Below are 17542 nucleotides of genomic sequence, written 5' to 3' on the forward strand. Positions count from 1 at the left end.
GGTATGTATAATTTTTTCCCTCCTGCCCATCTCAGGTACACTTTGAGGCTGGGTTCACATATGACATAGGGCTTGATTCACGAAGCTGTGATAATTCTTATCACAGTCGCGCTACCGTTTTGCACATTTTTTGTGCGTTTTTGTGCATTTGCGTTTTTGATGCATTTTGCGTGCGTTTTTACGCGTTTGCGGTTCATGTGTTTTTCTATTGCGTTTTATGCAAATCACTAGGAAGACAACAAGAAAAGAAGATGCATCACTAAACAATTTTTTTCAAGCAAAAACACATAAAAAACGCATGAAAACCATTGCGTTCCCATTGACTTTCATTATGTGCGTTTTGGCAGCCATCCTGCATATTATGCAGCACTGCCAGCGTTTGCGGAACGCTTACTGTAAAAACGCATACACGTTTTTTACATGCGTTTTTCTCCTGCGGTCCATAGACTTCCATTAGCGGCAAAAACCGTTGTGTTTCCCGCTACACTAGCATTTCTGACATGCGTGCACCCAGCCTAAATGTGAACTAGCGCATTAACATGAATTCTCCGTTTAAATACATTTTTCTGTACAGAAAACGGGCACCAAGACAGACAAGTGTGACCCGGGCCTTAGGCAGGGCCGGTGCTACCATAGAGGCAAAGGGAGCAATTGCCCCAGGGCCCCAGATCCTATAGAGGCCATCCAAGGTATCTCCCTACCAACCTAACTGTGCTCCCCTGCCACATCTTTGAGGGCTGGTGCACACCGAGCGGCTTTTTGGACGTTTTCAGATCCGCTTGCGGCTGCGGATCTGCTTGGTCAATGTATCTCAATGGGGTGGTGCACACCAGAGCGGCAGGCGTTTTGCAGAAACGAAAAATGCCTGGGTGAGGCATTTTTTGGATTTCGGATGCGTTTCTGCCTCCAATGTTAAGTATAGGAAAAACGCAAAACGCCTGTAAAACCGCTTGATCAAGCGGATTTGGATGCGGATGCGGATGCGTTTTTTTCAAGAATGCGCACTTCCAGGTCAAAGTGTGCTTCCTGTGTGGCAGATTTGCATGAGGGATTTTAGACTGCGCAGGAGGAAGATGGCAGCAAAGTGGTTTACCACAGAAAACCTGATAATTAAGATTGAAAACAGCCCAGAACTTTATGACAAGTCTTTGCCTGGATATAAAGACCACCAAAGGGCTCATGAAATCTGGAGCAACATTGCAAAAGATTTTCTTGGAGAAAAATGGAATACTTTGAGCCAAAAGGGCAAGGATTCTAAGAGTAAGTATATGTGTACAGAATTGTTGTATTTTATTGATTTCATGCAGCACTTTGCAGACAATATATCATCACCCCTCCACTAAATGAGTAATTAAACAATTAGAAATTTCATTATCACAGGTCTCTGGCAAAGCTGTTCTCTCTATAGCCATCTCTCCTTATAAACAGCAGGTACATGTGTGTGTATGTACTCACATGTATTATTAGGGCGCTATTTGCCACTTTAGAGTGTCATGAATGATATAGACATACAACACGGTTTCAAGAATGTTTATTTGCACAATAATACTGATCTCGTCATGTAAGTAAATAGCAGCCTGCAGGTTTTTTAGTTCTTACAGTTATGGCACAAAATAATCAGCTAATTTGTCTCTGTTGTGAATGGCAGAAATGGGACCACGTAAAGTAGCTGGTGGTAAAGTGACAAGAGCACTGTTTGAAAGATCCCCCTCTTCCTCCTCTATGGTCATGCTATCTAGTGTTCTCACATAATTATGCAAAATACATGTTGCCTTCACCACTATTATAGCATACTTTGGTTGCATTTTTATAGCAGTGTGATAAATGCGCCATTTGTTTGCCAGAATTCCAAAAGCACATTCTACTACTTGTCTGGCTTTGGTCAGACGGTTATTAAAGACTACTTTCTTATGAGTCATATCTCTCTGTGCATACGGTCTCATAACATGCTCAGACAGTGCAAAGGCCTCATCAGCCACAAACACACAGGGGTAAGGTGGTTCTACAGTGTCAGGCCAGGGGCGTGGTGGTGGTAAAGTCATCTGGCCTGTGCGAAGCTTCACGCCAAATCGACTGTGCTGGAAGACTGAGGAATCATGGGAACTTCCGTAAGCCCCAACATCCACATAGATAAATTTCAAATTAGGATCCACAACAGCCATGAGCACTAGTGAAAAGAATTTTTTATAATTGTAATAGAGACTGCCAGTGAATGCAGGCATAACCAGCCTGACATGTTTCCCATCCACTGCTCCAAGGCAGTTAGGGAAATCATGTTTCTCCCAAAAAAGCTGCATGTTAGCCTCCCACATAGGTACGTCAGGAGTTGGCATAAATTCCGGTTGAAGTACTTTCCAGATCAATTTGCAGGTGTCCAAAACTAAGTATCGGATTGTACTTCTTCCCATGAGGAATTGGTAGTGAAGTGCTGCATATGAATGCCCTGTTGCCAGAAATCTGCAAAAGAAAAGAAATAACATGTATGTTTATTTTTATTCCTAGTTGCCCTCCTGCGGACAAGATGGAAGTCGGTCAGAGACAGTTACAAAAAGGAGATTGAAAAGCAATACCATGAATCCAAAAGTGGGTCTGGAAGTTCGCAGCGAACAAAATATAAATATTGTGGCATATTAGAATTTCTAAGAAAACATCATGAACCGGCTGAGTAAGTATGGCGTAAAAGATTCACCTATTGCAATGTTTGTCAACTTCGCCAATAGAACAGTGAAGGAAGGAGTAGGCCCACAATGCAATTCAGTAGTGTGGAACGCATAATCTGCCATCACTCTACCAAATATATTGGGGGACGTAGCTTAATGTAAGGATGGCATAGGTCCAGTTTAAAATGATTATTACATGACAGGAATGTGGACTGTTCGTTACCCAACATAACAGTTGCCTGACAGTGCTGGTTATATGTTTGGCTGCAGTAGTGTCTGCATCACACATCTGTAACACACATCTACCAAAATCAGTGCTAGTTTACTCAGGCCAGTTTTGCTCTATGCTTGCTCAGGGGCTGTGCCTAAAAGCTATGTACACAAATAATGGGAAAAATAGACAGGCTACTGCTATTGTTTTGCAATGAAAGATGCATCGCATTGTGCCCATATATTTGCTGTGACATCCATGGTCACTATTCCATGAACTAAAGTTGTGCTTTCCCCTTTCCAAAGGACTGAAGATAGCCTACCACCAGATCCTGAGGAGGACGATGTAGAGGTGACACCTACCACCACCAGTGATGTGGAAGTTGAAGAAGACACTACACAGGATGTTGACACTGCTACACTGGAAGACAGTGACTCTACTACCCCAGATCACACACCACACAGCCCAGCGAGTAGTCGGACACGCACAACTGTCAGGTCTAGTAGAGGTGTGAGGGTAGCTACACAAGGCAGGAGAATAGGAAGAGGTATGAGCAGGGCTGAATACGACCAGAAGCTGATTAGTTCAATAGAAAAGGCGGTTGATCATATGGAGAAGCGAGAGGATGAAATGAAACAACTTAAAGAGCCATGCACACAGTATCTTTTAAGTTTGGTGCCACTATTACAAAAAGTGCCTCCTGATAAGCAATGGGCAGCCAGACATGCCATCTCTGAGACCCTGGGGAGATTCTTACTACCTGAGAGCCGTGCAGATGACAATGTGCACAACTACTTGCAGCAACCACACCTGCCTGCTTCCAGCCAACAATATAATGCACACCCACAACTCTCTTACCATATGCAACGCATTTATGACCCACCCCACTACCCACCAATGCATATGCATAACATGCCATATGGTCAACAGCCTCATTACTCTATGCCTCCACCTCAGCGCCCTGATCAAGGTATGCGATTTCAAACATCATCTATGCACAGTGACTCTACAGTGTACACTGATTTAACATCGCACAGCCAGCCTCATACAAATGCTGAATCAGGTACACATGCTTACAATCAGGGCCCTGGTAGTATGTGTGATTTGCTATCACAACATGACTAGTTTTTTGTAGTTTTACATTTTATTTTATCGTTCAATGCTCAGATTTGGATCTTAGTTTACATTACCTCAATGTTATGAGGAGTCGCTCAGTTGGTGTGATTGCTAGGCGAAAGTTAGTGTCTTGTCGGCGAAGGGCATCCTTCAGTTTGGCTAAAAGGCCATCAAAACTAGGAAAAAAGAGCATGCTTATCTTTAGATCTACTGTTTGTTGCAGAAACATTTTTCATTTGTGACATATTACTTTTGCTGCTGAAAGCAAAGTATGGACAACACATGTCCAAAATATTCTTTGCACAGAAGAACAAAACATTAAAACGAAAGATTTTGTTCAAACATTGCTTCATTACTGTGTCCCATATGCTGATTGTTGCCATATACTTAATGAAGTATGCACCAGGAGTATGTAAGGTCATAATATACTCCAAATGTTTTGGGTAAACTATGGATATATAATATAGTAGTTACTCCTATAGAAAAATTAGATGGAGGCCTTAGGCATTGAATACATAACACACCAGGATCAAGTATCACAGTTATTTGGTTAGCTTATGTATACACCGGATTGATTATTGTGTTGTTTTTCTGTTTACAATCAAACACAGTTAACTAAGGGCCAAAAAGTGCTTCCAATTTCATTCCTCCCCAAAATACTTAGCCCCATTATACAAATAAGTGACAAGTATTCTTACCTGGACACAGACATGCGGGTGTAGCCAAAAAACTTTTCTGGATGGTGCCTCAAATCTCTATATAGGGTCCTAAATTGACCCTTCCGGCGCCGCTCTTGTAGCATGGGATGCACCCAGTATCTCCGTGTCCTTGGCCTACGTCTCATATATGCTGCTACACAGAGCAATAACAGCACATCAGGAAACATTTTCAAAAAAAAGTCACTCTTCTCTACAAACCACAGTGTCACCTCTCCTGAACTAACCCACAATGTTGTTAAGGACCCCACCCTTTTTATATTGGGTTTTTTACTTCAATTGCTCAATGTGCTTCACATGTGTCATCAATATATCGCACTTTAACCCTTTGTTTAAGGTCTTTCTACCTCTTTTCCTGAAAAACGCTTCCAAAAACGCTTGCAAAAACGCACGCAAAAAACGCAAAACGCCCCCAAAACGCCCCAAAACCGCGCTATCAAAATGACACTAAGCGGTTCAAAAAACGCTAGCGTTTTGCGGATCTGCTTGCGGTTTTTGGTGTGCACCAGCCCTGAAAGAGTAGCATCCCACCTCACCACAGAGGGGCTTGCTTTCCCGCCTGGGACAAGCAAGTTGCTACTCTGCAGGCGCCCTGGGGAGCACAGTTAAGTGGGGAGGGGGCGTGGCTGACCCAGGGGCCCTGTAGGGAAATATGGCTGCAACAACGCGCCCCTAATGCTGCTTTATTGTTGAGGAAGGGTGGTGTCTGTCAGGGGGACTCCTGGATTCATTTAGCCCTGGGGCCCCACTGTTACTTGAACCGGCCCTGGCCTTAGAAACTCTGATGTCCTAATATGGATAACGCTAGCAGACATGGTTCCCTGGACAATATTTGGCCAATAAAATTAAAACATCACCTAAGATCACAGAAAGCTGAGGGTAAATCACATTAATGACTGCAGAATGATAATTAGGATGTTTAGGAGCAGTTTCCATACTAATCAGCTCCTTTGTACTTGTTTATGAGAGCAGCCACATAATGAGTTTCTTCAGCCAGTCATGCCTAAAAGCACACAAAGCAATATATGTGGAATGCTCTGAACGTCATATTATTATAATCATCATCAATCACTCCATTACCTTCACCTCTACTAAACGCTAAAATGAAACATTATTAATAGATAGCCTGTACCACAAAGACTCCTTTATAACAAAAATTCCAGATCTTTCTAACTGGTGAGATAAAAAGTCCCCTTGATCAGGCCTAGGACCCACTGGCGTCACTTTGGGACGGATCGCAAAGCATTGGCTTCCAAAATCGCGGAAGTCCGCAATTTCACCATGATTCTCTGTGCAATCACTATTTGACCCTGCATCCCTTTTGGGATCGTTCCAAAAATGCTGCAACCTGATCAGTAGCGTGGGAACCTGGGGCCCTGGTGCGAGTTTTACATGGGGCCCCAAGCACTCTACTGATATGGTGCCCCAAACCTACTAAAGACAGCTACAGTGTCAGGCCTGGAACCCACTACAAAACGCTATCGCTAACCGCAATCGCTAGCGTTTTGTACAAGCAGTTTGTAAGCGATTTCATGAGTGTTTTAGGGAGCAATTTTAAAAAGTGTATCAATTTGCCAGCGGTTGTGTAGCGATTAGCGATTAGGGCTCTTTCACACTAGAGGCTGCGGTAGAAAAGGCTGAAAGTCAGCCTTTTGCTTAACGCCAATACATAGCGTTTTCAAAGCCTTTTGAAAGAGTTTTACAGCCCATATGAAAACGTCCTTTTTTTTTTCTTCTATAAAAATAAGTGAACAAGATAGCTGTAAAACGCTTTGAAAACGCTTTTAAAAGGCTTTGAAAACGCTGAAGTTGGCGTTTTCCATTGACTATCATTGAAACGCCAACAGCCAACTTCGGCTGTAAACAGCCCTGAAAAAGCTCCTGGGAGCGTTGAAACGCAACGCTCCAAAACGCCGAGTTAGATGTGAAAGGTAAAATGAAAGTCTATGGACTTTCTTTTACCTAGCAAAACGCCAACTTCAGCCGTGGCGTTAAAACGCCGAAAAATCCCTCTGGTGTGAAAGGGCCCTTAGCGTTTTAAAGTCTGATTGGTCCTTTGAATTAATTTGAACTTTGTTACAGTGTGCAGTAACTTTAAAATGCTAGCAAAATCGCTCCGTGCTGGTTTTGATGAGCGATTACACCAGTGATTATATACTTTACATTGAAGCGCAAACGTGAACAAAATGTTGCATGCCCTGCGTTTGCAATTTTGCTAATCGCAATCGCTTCTGTGGAATTTGCACCATCCATTTACATTGGCAGAGCGTTTAGGGAATCACTAGCGATTTCTCATGCTCCCTAAACGCTCAAAAAATCCAAAAAAAGTGGGTTCCAGCCCTCAGAGAGGTGTAATCAGAGTAAGGCCTGGAACCAGGGCCGGCCCTAGACTTTTTGCCGCCTGAGGTAAGAATGATTGCTGCGTGTCGGCCACCTGCACGCGTTTACAAAACGCGGCTGGAAACGCGTGCAGTGTGAACGGGGCCTTAGGGAGTGCTTTAAATCACTGGAGATTTCCCTAAACGCTCTGCCAATGTAAATGAATGGGACAGATTCCACTAGAGTGATTACGATTAGGCAAATCGTGATTGCAGGACATGCAGGATTTAGGGAGCGTTTCCATTCTAATGTATTGTATAGGAGCAGGGAAATCGCTCCCAAAATCGCTTGCAAAGTGCTACCACAGATCGCTTTGTGCTTTCTAGTGGACTCCAGACCTAAGGAAACAGTTTGTTAAGGGCTGGTTCACACTGGGCAATTTTACAGCGCTTTCCTGATCACCGGCGATCGGCAAAGCGCTGTTACTAATGTATCCCTATGGATACATTCAAACAGCAGCAAATGTGATGCATGCAGCGTTTCGGGGGCGATTGCGCTGTGATTCTCATTCTATTAAACGTGAATCACAAGCGCAAATTGTGTTCAATCGCAAGATTTTGCCCGCAAATCGCTCCAAGCTCCGAGTGTGAGCTGGCCCTAAGGATTATTTGTTCCCCCCCCCTGCTCTATACCACTATCCAGCCACAATAAAGGGCTTTTAGTTGGCAGTGCCTGTCTCTACTCTCTTTTTGGATGATTGGACTATTGCACACGGAAGCACGCTAGACGTGAGCCCACCTGTGGACTACGGATCCCTGCTGCATACTGGTGCCAGGTACCTCTTTTTCCTTTTTTTGTTCCAGCCCTAAGGATTACCACTATGCAATGCACATATAGAGGAGTTCATTAGCACCAATGAGAAGCTAATATGATGGATAAAGGAAGGCCTCTAGAGGGCCCCTCTGGTCCAGGGGCTCCAGTGCAGTCGCAACCTCTGTATCCCCTATTGCTACGGCACTGAGCCTGATCACCGAGCGCAAGCGCTGCAATGGAACCACGCTCCTAGGCTTCCACTGCCATAGCACTTTGCCGATCGCCGACTATAGGCAAACGCTACTAAAGCTGCTGGTGGGTCCCAGGCCTTTCACACCTAATCCTATGAAGTGTTCACAGTTATCGCAACGCAACGTGACGGGTCCTGACTAAGGCCTCAATTCACTAAGCTTTATCAAACACTTTATCGAACGATTGATAATTTACCTCATGGGTAAAATCTAATTTTGAATTCACTAAGGTGCTATAGATTTATTGAACTTAAACATTCGATAAATCTATACAATTTTAGTGAATTCAAAATTAGATTTTACCCATGAGGTAAATTATCAAACGATCGATAAAGTGTTTGATAAAGCTTTGTGAATTGAGGCCGTAGTTAAAGGGGTTCTTTCGCGAAAAAAGACACGTTTTGGGCCGGTCCATCTTTTTAAGGGGAATTCTCAGGGCTTTCTTTGCTTTCAACAGCATTTCCTGAACAACAGTTTAACTGCCAAAATAGCAAGATACCAGCCGGCCTCCCTAATCACTTGTACACTATTATGTCAGTTAGATTTTGCAACTGTTGTTCAGGAATTGCTGTTGAAAACAAAGAAAGCCCTGAGAATTCCCCTTAAAAAGATGGACCGGCCCAAAACCTGTCATCTGTCACATTTTTTAACTGCCTACTTTTTTCACGAAAGAACCCCTTTAAGCAAGAGCGTTGTGTCTGTGGTTAACCTGGAAGTGAGGTATACGTTCATTGAAAACTATGCTTTGCTGTATGGTCGCACCACAGTGGTAACATGCGGTGCAACCTTTCGGGACCGCCGCGTTTAGAAACAAACGGGAAACTGAACTAAAGCCTAGTACACACTTTCAATTATGATTGGCCAATCATTGACTAACTTTACCACCTCCAAGTAGTATGAGGGTTTACCTACACACTAGAGGTGGAGGTCTGCGAACCGGGCCATACCTGAGCAGGCGGGTGAGGAAAGGTGCAGAAGCCGAGCGGGCGGGCGAGGGTGGGTTAAAACTTACCCAGACTTCCATCTTCAACTGCTGCGGGGCGTTTTTTTCCAAGCTTCAAGCATCTTCCGCCTCATTTGCGCCCCACCTCGGTCATGTGACTACGATTCCTCCTTCAACCTGGAAGGAGGAGGCTGGTAGTCACATGACGCCTGGTGGGATGCAACCTGGCCCTGCCTGTGTGCATCCTTGTTCGTGTTCCTCTCGCCGGGAGCATCCTGCGCTGACGCAGTATGAGGTTTTCTTGTATTGCGCCTGCACAGGAAACTCCCGAACGCGTGGCCAGGGCCGTGCAGGCGCAGTGGCTGTCAACTTGTAAGCTGGTGGTCAAGAAACGGAGCCGCTGCGAAGGACCAGTGAATCGTTGAGAGACGGCGCCGGCACAGGGAGGCTGCAGGGGCTGGCAGAAGCCCAGCCCCAGGTAAGTGAAAATCTTTTTCTTTTTTTTTTCTTTTTTTTTTTTTTATCATTTCAGTTCTGCTTTAAAGGGAACTTTAAGGCTACTGAACCGAATCTTTCATTATGATGATCCGGATGATTCGACTCACAAAAAAGATCCAGATCAAATGAACGATTCGTTCATGATCCGGACAACACTACAGTCCCACCAGAGTCACCACAGTGCAAGTGAATATTTATTAGCCATGTGGCTGGCTGCGGAGGAGGAGGGGAGACCTCCTCCTCCAACATTACTGAGCATGTGCAAACAGTCTAACGTGGCTTAGCCGCATATAACGTACTGCATGCTGCACTTTCCCAGAACGTGCAGCGTTACCCTGTAACGCAACGTGGGCACTGTGAACAGCCCATTGATTTTACATTACTATGCGTTGGGCTGCGTTACAGGCTGCACTAACGTGCGCCTGTAGCATCTTACTGTGAAAGCAGCCTAAATGAGAGGGATGTGGATGTTTCCTTTTAAACAATACCAGTTGCCTGGTAGTCCTGCTGATCTCTTTGGCTTCAGCAATGGCTGAATTACACACCAGAAACAAGCATGCAGCTAATCCAGTCTGACTTCAGTCAAAGCACCTGATCTGCATGCTTGTTCAGGGGCTGTGGCTAAAAGTATTAGAAACACAGGATCAGCAGGAGAGTCAGGCATCTGGTATAATTTTAAAAGGAAAAATCGATATCCTTTTCAGTTTGGCCTTGTTCACATCTAAACAATCGAAATCGCTGAGGCCAGCGATTTTTGATTCTTTGCGCTCTTTTTCCCCTCTCGTGTGTGCTCCACTGCACGCTACGATTTTATACAAAGCGCTTCTGTAAGCGCTTTTGCAGAGCGATTCCATTTTTTGAATGATGACATCAGTCAGGAAGTGAACTCTTTCAACCAGGAAATAAATAAATACAATGCACTTATTCATAAAAGCACAAACGCAGTCGCCGGATAAAGCAATTTGTGAGCGTTTTGCGTTTTTCCTATACCGTCTATTGTAGCGAAATTGCCCCGAAAATGGTACAGGCAGCGCTTTGCTGAGCAGAAAGCGGACACAGCGCGCTGATATGAACTATCCCATAAGGATTCGCTGTACTAGCGATTTCATGGTGTTTCTAAAAATCGACGGTGCTCAAAAAAACAAAACACAAAATGCCCTAGGTGTGAACAAGCCCTTTAAGTGTAAAAGGACCTCTGTGTGGGATTGAGACTGTACACTTTTATCTCATCCTGTCACATGTCACTTCAAGTACCTCAGTTTTTCCACAGTAACACTGACAGCACATTAAAACCATTTCTGCTTTTTTGATATGAAACATAATTATGACCAATGAAGCATGCTGGTTTTTTTCTTTTCTTTTTTTTTGCTATATTTATTTATAAAGAGCAGCTCATCAAGCATAACAGAGAGACATCTGTGGAATACAAAGTGTCTTCTCTTCAGCAGAGGGACTTCACCTCTAACCAGGAAGCCAAGGACTGGAAATGAGACACTGCAGCACACCCTGCTTTGAGGAACACAGAAATAGAAAAGCAACACAAGGGAACAATAGTTTCAGGGAGGGAGGGATTAGTATCTGGGCTCACCAATCCACCTCAATAAGTTCTGCCTGGAGCTGTGAGTCAGCCACATGATCTCTGTCAGCTGATGAGTCAGACTGGCTCAGTACAAGCTGCAATCACTGAGGAAGGGGGAAGTTACCAGTTCTCATTTTTTCAGAAGTTCTGTGATCTGATATGAAGAGGTCCTGTGTGTGAGGACAACATGCTGCTGTGACAATGTATAGCCACTGCCTGTGGGGGCTCCTGGCTGCCCTCTCCTCCATAGGTAAGTGATGATCAGCACAAAAACTAGCTACCTGCATTAAACAATACCAGTTGCCTTGCAGCCTTGCTGTGCTGAGCCATTTGGCTGTTGTATCTATACACCTAAAACAAGCATGCAGCTAATCCATTCAGACCTCAGTCAGAAACACCTGCTTGTTCACAGTATATGGCTAATGTTAGGTACACACCATACTTCTTTTGGCAGATAGATGGTTCGATGGATAATGTCTGCTATTATTTTTGATACCTAGCATAAAAGTATTAGAGGCAGAGGATCAGCAGGACTGCCAGGCAATCTGATTTGTTTAAAAGGAAATGATTATGTACTTTAACCTGCTGAGCGGTCTGGACGAGCTCAGCTCGTCCAACACCGCTAGAGGCTGCCGCTCAGGCCCTGCTGGGCCGATTTTCACCAAATAAAAAGCAGCACACGCAGCCGGCACTTTGCCAGCCGCGTGTGCTGCCTGATCGCCGCTGCAGCGCGGCGATCCGCCGCGTGCAGCGGCGAAAGAGGGTCCCCCCAGCCGCCCGAGCCCAGCGTAGCCGGAACAAACAGTTCCGGCCAGCGCTAAGGGCTGGATCGGAGGCGGCTGACGTCAGGACGTCGGCTGACGTCCATGACGTCACTCCGCTCGTCGCCATGGCGACGAGGTAAGCGAAACACGGAAGGCCGCTTATTGCGGCCTTCCGTGTTACTTCTGGCCGCCGGAGGCGATCAGAAGAACGCATCCGGAGCGCCCTCTAGTGGGCTTTCATGCAGCCAACTTTCAGTTGGCTGCATGAAATAGTTTTTTTTTTATTAAAAAAAAAAAACCTCCCGCAGCCACCCTGGCGATTTAATCAGAACGCCAGGGTGGTTTTTAAAGCATACTTGAATTTAGAGGGTTTTGAAGCTGCCATGTTTATTTCCTCTTAAACAATGCATATTGCCTGACTGTCCTGCTGATCCTTTGCCTCTAATACTTTTAGCTGCAGACCCTGAACTGAGCATGCAGATGAGGTGTTTATGACACCAATCTGACAAAATTAGCTGAATGCTTTTTTTTTTTTTTTTTTTTTTTTTTTTTTTTTTTTCTTCAGGTGTGCTATTCACACTAAAGATATCCAAGACTGCCAGGCAACAGGTATTGTGTAAGGGAACCCGGGGTGAGAGGGATCTGGAGGCTGCCATATTTGTTTCCTTTTAAACAATACCAGTTGCCTGTCAGTCTTCCTGATCCTGTGTAATACGTTTAGTAATAGACCCTGAACAAGCATGCAGCAGATCAGGGACTCAGCTGACTGCTGGTTTTGCTGGATTGAAGTGCTGGAAAGTGAAGTGCCAGGCCCTGAAGCCTGCTTGCTCAGATGACATGAATATGATTTCATTGTGCAGCCCATGTGCTGTCTGTATACTGCTATACTGGGCAAAAGACAGCACTGTGGGCCCGTTTCCACTAGTGCAGTGCGAATCACCGGGATTCCACCGCTGATGAAATCGCATGCGGATGCGATTCCGCGGGCGATTTTTGCCGCGATTTCGCATGCGATTTCGCATAGGCAGGGTATATGCGAATTTAACCATGTCACTGCCTGGTTCAATTTGCATTAGTTTTCATGCGAATTCGCACGCGAAATCGCGGCAAAAAACGCATGTGCGTTTTCCCTATTAAATGCATTATGTGCGAATCGCCTGCATTCCTCACGCAGGCGAATTCTGCAGGCTCTACCGTGCAGAAAAATCCTGCACAGAAAAACGCTCAGAAGTCCTGACAAGTGGAAACAGTCCCATCCACTTTCATTGCCTATGCGAATTCGCATGCAGGCCACGCATGCGAATTCGCCCTAGTGGAAACGGGCCCTTATGGGCCCGTTTCCACCAGCGCGAATTCGCATGCAGACAACGCATGCGGATTCGCATAGGCAATACAAGTGGATGCGACTGTTTCCACTTCTCAGTTTTCATTTGCGTTTTTATGTGCAGGATTTTTCTGCACGGTAGACCCTGCAGAATTCGCCTGCGTGTGGAATGCAGGCGAATCGCAGGCAATGTATTTAATAGGGAAATCGCATGCGTTTTTTGCATGCGTTTTTTGCCGCGATTTCGCGTGCGATTTCGCATTGAAAGTAATGTAAATTGACACAGGCAGTGACATGGTTAAAATCGCATATACCCTGCCTATGCGAAATCGCATGCGAAATCGCGGCAAAAAACGCATGCGGAATCGCATCCGCATGCGATTTTGTCAGCAGTGATATGCGGCGATTCCGCACCGCACTAGTGGAAACGAGCCCTAAAGCAGGATTCATACTTTTAAAAAAAATCCCATGTAAATTTGCAAAAATGTATTAATGAAGTTGCACTTTTTGTTAAAAAATTGCATTTGCGTTTTTGCATGCACAAAAAAGTCTGCACTTCGCGTGTGAATTCTTATTGACTTTATTATCAACTCGTGAAAGAGCACATGCAAAGAACATGAGGATTCTGCACTGATAGATGTGAACCTTGCCAAAGGCCAGCAGCAGTAAGGCCTGGAACCCACTGCAAAGCGCAAACCGATATTGTAATAGCTAGCGTGTTTCATGAGCGTCTTCTAAAGATTTTTGGGTACTTATCCGTTAGCCGGGCGCATCCGGCAGGTGGCACTGTTGATGTTAATTCCAATCATAATTACTTCACGTCAACCTGTGAATGTAAACGCCGGATGCGCCCGGCTTAAACAGATCAAGCCGCCGGCTTGCTTCGTGTCTCGCTCTTCTCCCCCTCTTGCCCTCTCTCGTATGAGCCTTGGGGAGGGGACATGCGTGTCCCCCCAGAGTCGTTCGTCGCGGCATTGCAACGAACGACTCTGGGGGGACACGCATGTCCCCTCCCCAGTGTTCTATAGGAGAGAGGGCAAGAGGGGGAGAAGAGCGAGACACGAAGCTAGCCGGCGGCTTGATCTGTTTAAGCCGGGCGCATCCGGCGTTTACATTCACAGGTTGACGTGAAGTAATTATGATTGGAATTATCAACAGCGCCACCTGCTGGATGCGCCCGGCTAACGGATAAGTACCGTTTTTTTTTTTTTGTGTTTTTTTTTTTATTTTAAAAAGTGTAAGCTTTTTGCCAGCGATTGTGTAGCGATTAGCATTTTTTTTTTTAATTCTGATTGGTCCTTTCAATTTTAATTATTATTATTTTTTTTTATTTTTTGTGCAAGTTTGAAGTAATTTAAAAATGCTAGCAAATCACTCTGTATAGCGATTCAAGAGCGATTACGCCAGCGTTTATATACTTTACATTGCAGAAACGCAGATGCTAACACCATGAAAATGCTGCATGTCCCACGATATCAATTTTGCTAATCGCAATTGCTCCAGTGGAATTTGGCCTATCCATTAACGAGACTCTGAAGCCTTCCTAAAATGTTTTTATTTTAAAAACCTCTTAAGCATTATTGCAGCACCTAAAATGCCACATCCCCACGGCTGAAAACTCAATTAATGACCCCTAACTCCCAGGGCAAAAGTCCACGACTGTCCAGATTGTGGATTTTGCTGCCTGGGGGAGGCAGAGCTTTGGGCTGTAGCTCTGCCTCCAGTACAGTCAATCTGCGCTGAACGCCGCCTCTCCCCACCTATCTCAGTGAAAGAAGACTGAGAGGGGCGGGGAGAGGCAGAGATCCATGCAGATTGATGGAGTAGAGCCTCTACTCCATCAATCTGCATGGATCTCCGCCTCTCCCCGCCCCTCTCAGTCTTCTTTCACTGAGATGGGTGGGGAGAGGCGGCGATCAGCGCAGATTGACTGTACTGGAGGCAGAGCTACAGCCCAAAGCTCTGCCTCTACTAGGAAGCGATCCCAGCAATTAGCCCCAGGGAGTTTGGGGCAATTCATCGAATTTTATTTTTTTTCCCCCATGGGGATGCAGCATTTTAGGTGCTGCAATCATGCTAAAGAGGTTTTTTTTAAAATAAAAGCATGATTTTTGGGAGGCTTGAGTCATAGATCCTGAACAAGCATGCAGCAGATCTGGCAAGATTACCTGTATGCTTGTTCCTGGTATGATTCAGACATTACTGCAGTCAAATAGATCAGCAGGGCTGTTTAAAAGGAAATATGGCAGCCTCCATATCCCTATCACTACAGTTGTCTTTTTAAATAAACTTTATTATACTTACCAGGTGTCCGACTTCCATCTGTAGCCCCGTCCCCTAAAGGAAGAGGTCATAGGTGCTCCTCTAGGACCAATCTGAGAATCACCAGTGACCAAATCTGCTAGGGGCGGGGCTAAAGACAGAAGGCAGAATTACGGACACCTGGTAAGTATAATTAATTTTATTTCAATTCCTAATCGCTCTCCCCCGAAATCGCTTCAAAATGGCTTTTCAAAGAGGCTTTCCAGCACTACTATACACAGCAGTGAGCACAAAATGCACCAGCAGTGACCACTCAAAATGCTGCATATCCTGCGGTTATCCCTAATCTCAATCGCACTAGTGGGTTCCCCACAGGGACGCAACAATAGACCCTGTAAGGGATGCCTCCGCAGGGGGACCCAGAAACCACAGGGGGCCCATGGGAGGAAAAGTTTGAGAGACTGACAGCTAAGGGCATGGCGAGAAAAAACGTATTCTGCTCTCACACCATTGTTATATTAACTGCATGTGTCCACAACACAGATAAGGACTCCTACACACTTTGGAATTTGTACACTGTTCCTGCTCCCTAGGGTTCATAAAAAACATCTGTCTCTCACTGCTGCAAAGTTCTGATGACTTCATGTACAACTTTACAAACAAAGGAGTCATTTTGAAAAAAAGTTGTAGACTTTCCCTTTTCAGCAATCAATCTCAAAGGATTCCTAGATTCTTATCATACACAGGGTAATGACCTTATGGCTCTGATTACCTTTACAACATAGTGGAGTGGAGATTGAAGTCTTATGCTGGGAATACACGTTTCGTTTTTGCCTTCGTTTTAGCCTTCGATTCGTTCAGTAAACGAATCGAGTGTTGAAAACGTATGTGAAAATAGTCATAATCTCATTATAGTTTCGATTAATAGACCCCAAAAACGAACGACTAGTGATCGAACATGTTTGATATTATCTCTCTTTATCCATCTAATCGAGTCATTGGTAGGCTTGATGGCTGTTCAGATCGATTATATGTTCGTTTATGTTAGTCCGTCCCTGTAAAAAGGGATTTTCGTTTCGTTTCTTTGCAGCCTTCGATTATTGGAAAAACGAAACCATCAGAATCGGAAAAAAAAACTGAAACCGTGGGTGGTGATATTAACCGTACGTTCGATTATTTTGGGAACGAAAAGGACAAAAGGCACAATTGAAACGAAGGCTAAAACGAAGGCAAAAACGAAACGTGTATTCCCAGCATTACTGTTGCTGCCTCATTAAGAGCTTGTGTCTCTCATTGAGTCCTTAGATCCTGTGATATCAATCAGTGACATTCTGAATGTTTTGCCAAAGTTTCAGTGAATACTATATGTTATGTTCAGCATGTCATTGTTGTCCCTCCATATAGCATGTGCTCTCATGTAGTAAAATAATATGGCTGTGTCTGTATGTATGTATGTACTGGGAGCAGAGCTGCAACGAGGGACTTGTCGGCTGCAAGGGGCTGGAGGAAGCCCCGGGTGAGTAGATCTAGGGGTAGCATAGATTGCCTGACATTTCCTTTAAGTCTAAGGGCCCGTTTCCACTTGTGCGAATCTGCATACGTTTTCTGCATGCAGATTCGCATAACCAATACAAGTGAATGGGCCTGTTTCCACTTGTCAGAAATCCTGAGCGGTTTTGTGTGCAGGAAAAATCTGCACGGCAGCCATCAGAATTCGCACACTGCCTTGCGGTGTGCAATTCGCATACAATATATTTCATAAGAAATTCGCATGCGTTTTCATATGCAAATTTTACCACGAATTCGCAGGCGTTTTCGCATAAAATCAATGTAAAAGCACACAGGCACTGACAGTTAAATTCGCATACTTACTAACATGTGAAAACGCCAGCGAATTTGCAGTAAAATTTGCATCCGCGTGCAAATTCGTTTTGCAATTTTTATAACTAATTCGTACCGCACAAGTGGAAACGCGCCCCAGGTGTTTTTATCTGCATGGGGAAAACACATTGGTCCTCAGTTTTCCTGTGCAGAAAGCGAGGGGGGTGGGGGGGCCCATCCAAAGTTTTGCAGGTGGGCCCAGCAA

The 17542-nt window shown here is 44.8% G+C and overlaps 3 protein-coding genes across 4 annotated transcripts in view; 2 read left to right on the forward strand and 1 right to left on the reverse strand.

Moving 5' to 3' along the window:
• Nucleotides 1-1006: 1006 nt before the first annotated feature.
• Nucleotides 1007-4011, forward strand: LOC137563535 (uncharacterized). Its single transcript, XM_068276120.1, has 3 exons — nucleotides 1007-1260; nucleotides 2503-2665; nucleotides 3177-4011. Exons 1-3 carry the CDS (start codon nucleotides 1044-1046, stop codon nucleotides 3994-3996), a joined length of 1200 nt encoding a protein of 399 aa, XP_068132221.1. The 5' UTR covers nucleotides 1007-1043; the 3' UTR covers nucleotides 3997-4011.
• LOC137563540 (uncharacterized) lies at nucleotides 1516-4786 on the reverse strand. Of its 2 annotated transcripts, XM_068276141.1 has the most exons (3): nucleotides 4686-4786; nucleotides 4062-4163; nucleotides 1516-2457 (listed from the first exon to the last, which is right to left on the reverse strand). In XM_068276141.1, the coding sequence occupies exons 1-3, from the start codon at nucleotides 4697-4699 to the stop codon at nucleotides 1602-1604; spliced, it is 972 nt and encodes a 323-aa protein (XP_068132242.1). In that variant the 5' UTR covers nucleotides 4700-4786; the 3' UTR covers nucleotides 1516-1601. The 2 variants fall into 2 exon arrangements, with proteins under 2 accessions (XP_068132242.1, XP_068132233.1); XM_068276132.1 differs by lacking the exon at nucleotides 4686-4786 and having other exon boundaries at nucleotides 4062-4479.
• A 6367-nt stretch (nucleotides 4787-11153) lies between these two features.
• LOC137545634 (proprotein convertase subtilisin/kexin type 6-like) overlaps nucleotides 11154-17542 on the forward strand; it is a 51667-nt gene continuing 45278 nt past the window's right edge. The window contains exon 1 of the mRNA XM_068267085.1: nucleotides 11154-11356. Coding sequence (XP_068123186.1) covers nucleotides 11308-11356 — 49 coding nt within the window. The 5' untranslated portion in view covers nucleotides 11154-11307. The remainder of the gene's footprint in view (nucleotides 11357-17542) is intronic.

Source organism: Hyperolius riggenbachi, chromosome 1 (genome assembly GCF_040937935.1).
Source record: "Hyperolius riggenbachi isolate aHypRig1 chromosome 1, aHypRig1.pri, whole genome shotgun sequence".
NCBI classification, from domain to species: domain Eukaryota; kingdom Metazoa; phylum Chordata; class Amphibia; order Anura; family Hyperoliidae; genus Hyperolius; species Hyperolius riggenbachi.

Coding starts and splice junctions, on each gene's coding strand:
- LOC137563535 (XM_068276120.1), top strand. CDS start 1,044: ATGAGGGATTTTAGACTGCGCAGGAGGAAGATGGCAGCAAAGTGGTTT. Junction 1,261..2,502: donor AAAGGGCAAGGATTCTAAGA/GTAAGTATATGT, acceptor TTTTATTCCTAG/TTGCCCTCCTGCGGACAAGA. Junction 2,666..3,176: donor AAACATCATGAACCGGCTGA/GTAAGTATGGCG, acceptor CCCTTTCCAAAG/GACTGAAGATAGCCTACCAC.
- LOC137563540 (XM_068276132.1), bottom strand. CDS start 4,216: ATGTTTCTGCAACAAACAGTAGATCTAAAGATAAGCATGCTCTTTTTT. Junction 2,458..4,061: donor CGACTCCTCATAACATTGAG/GTAATGTAAACT, acceptor TTTCTTTTGCAG/ATTTCTGGCAACAGGGCATT.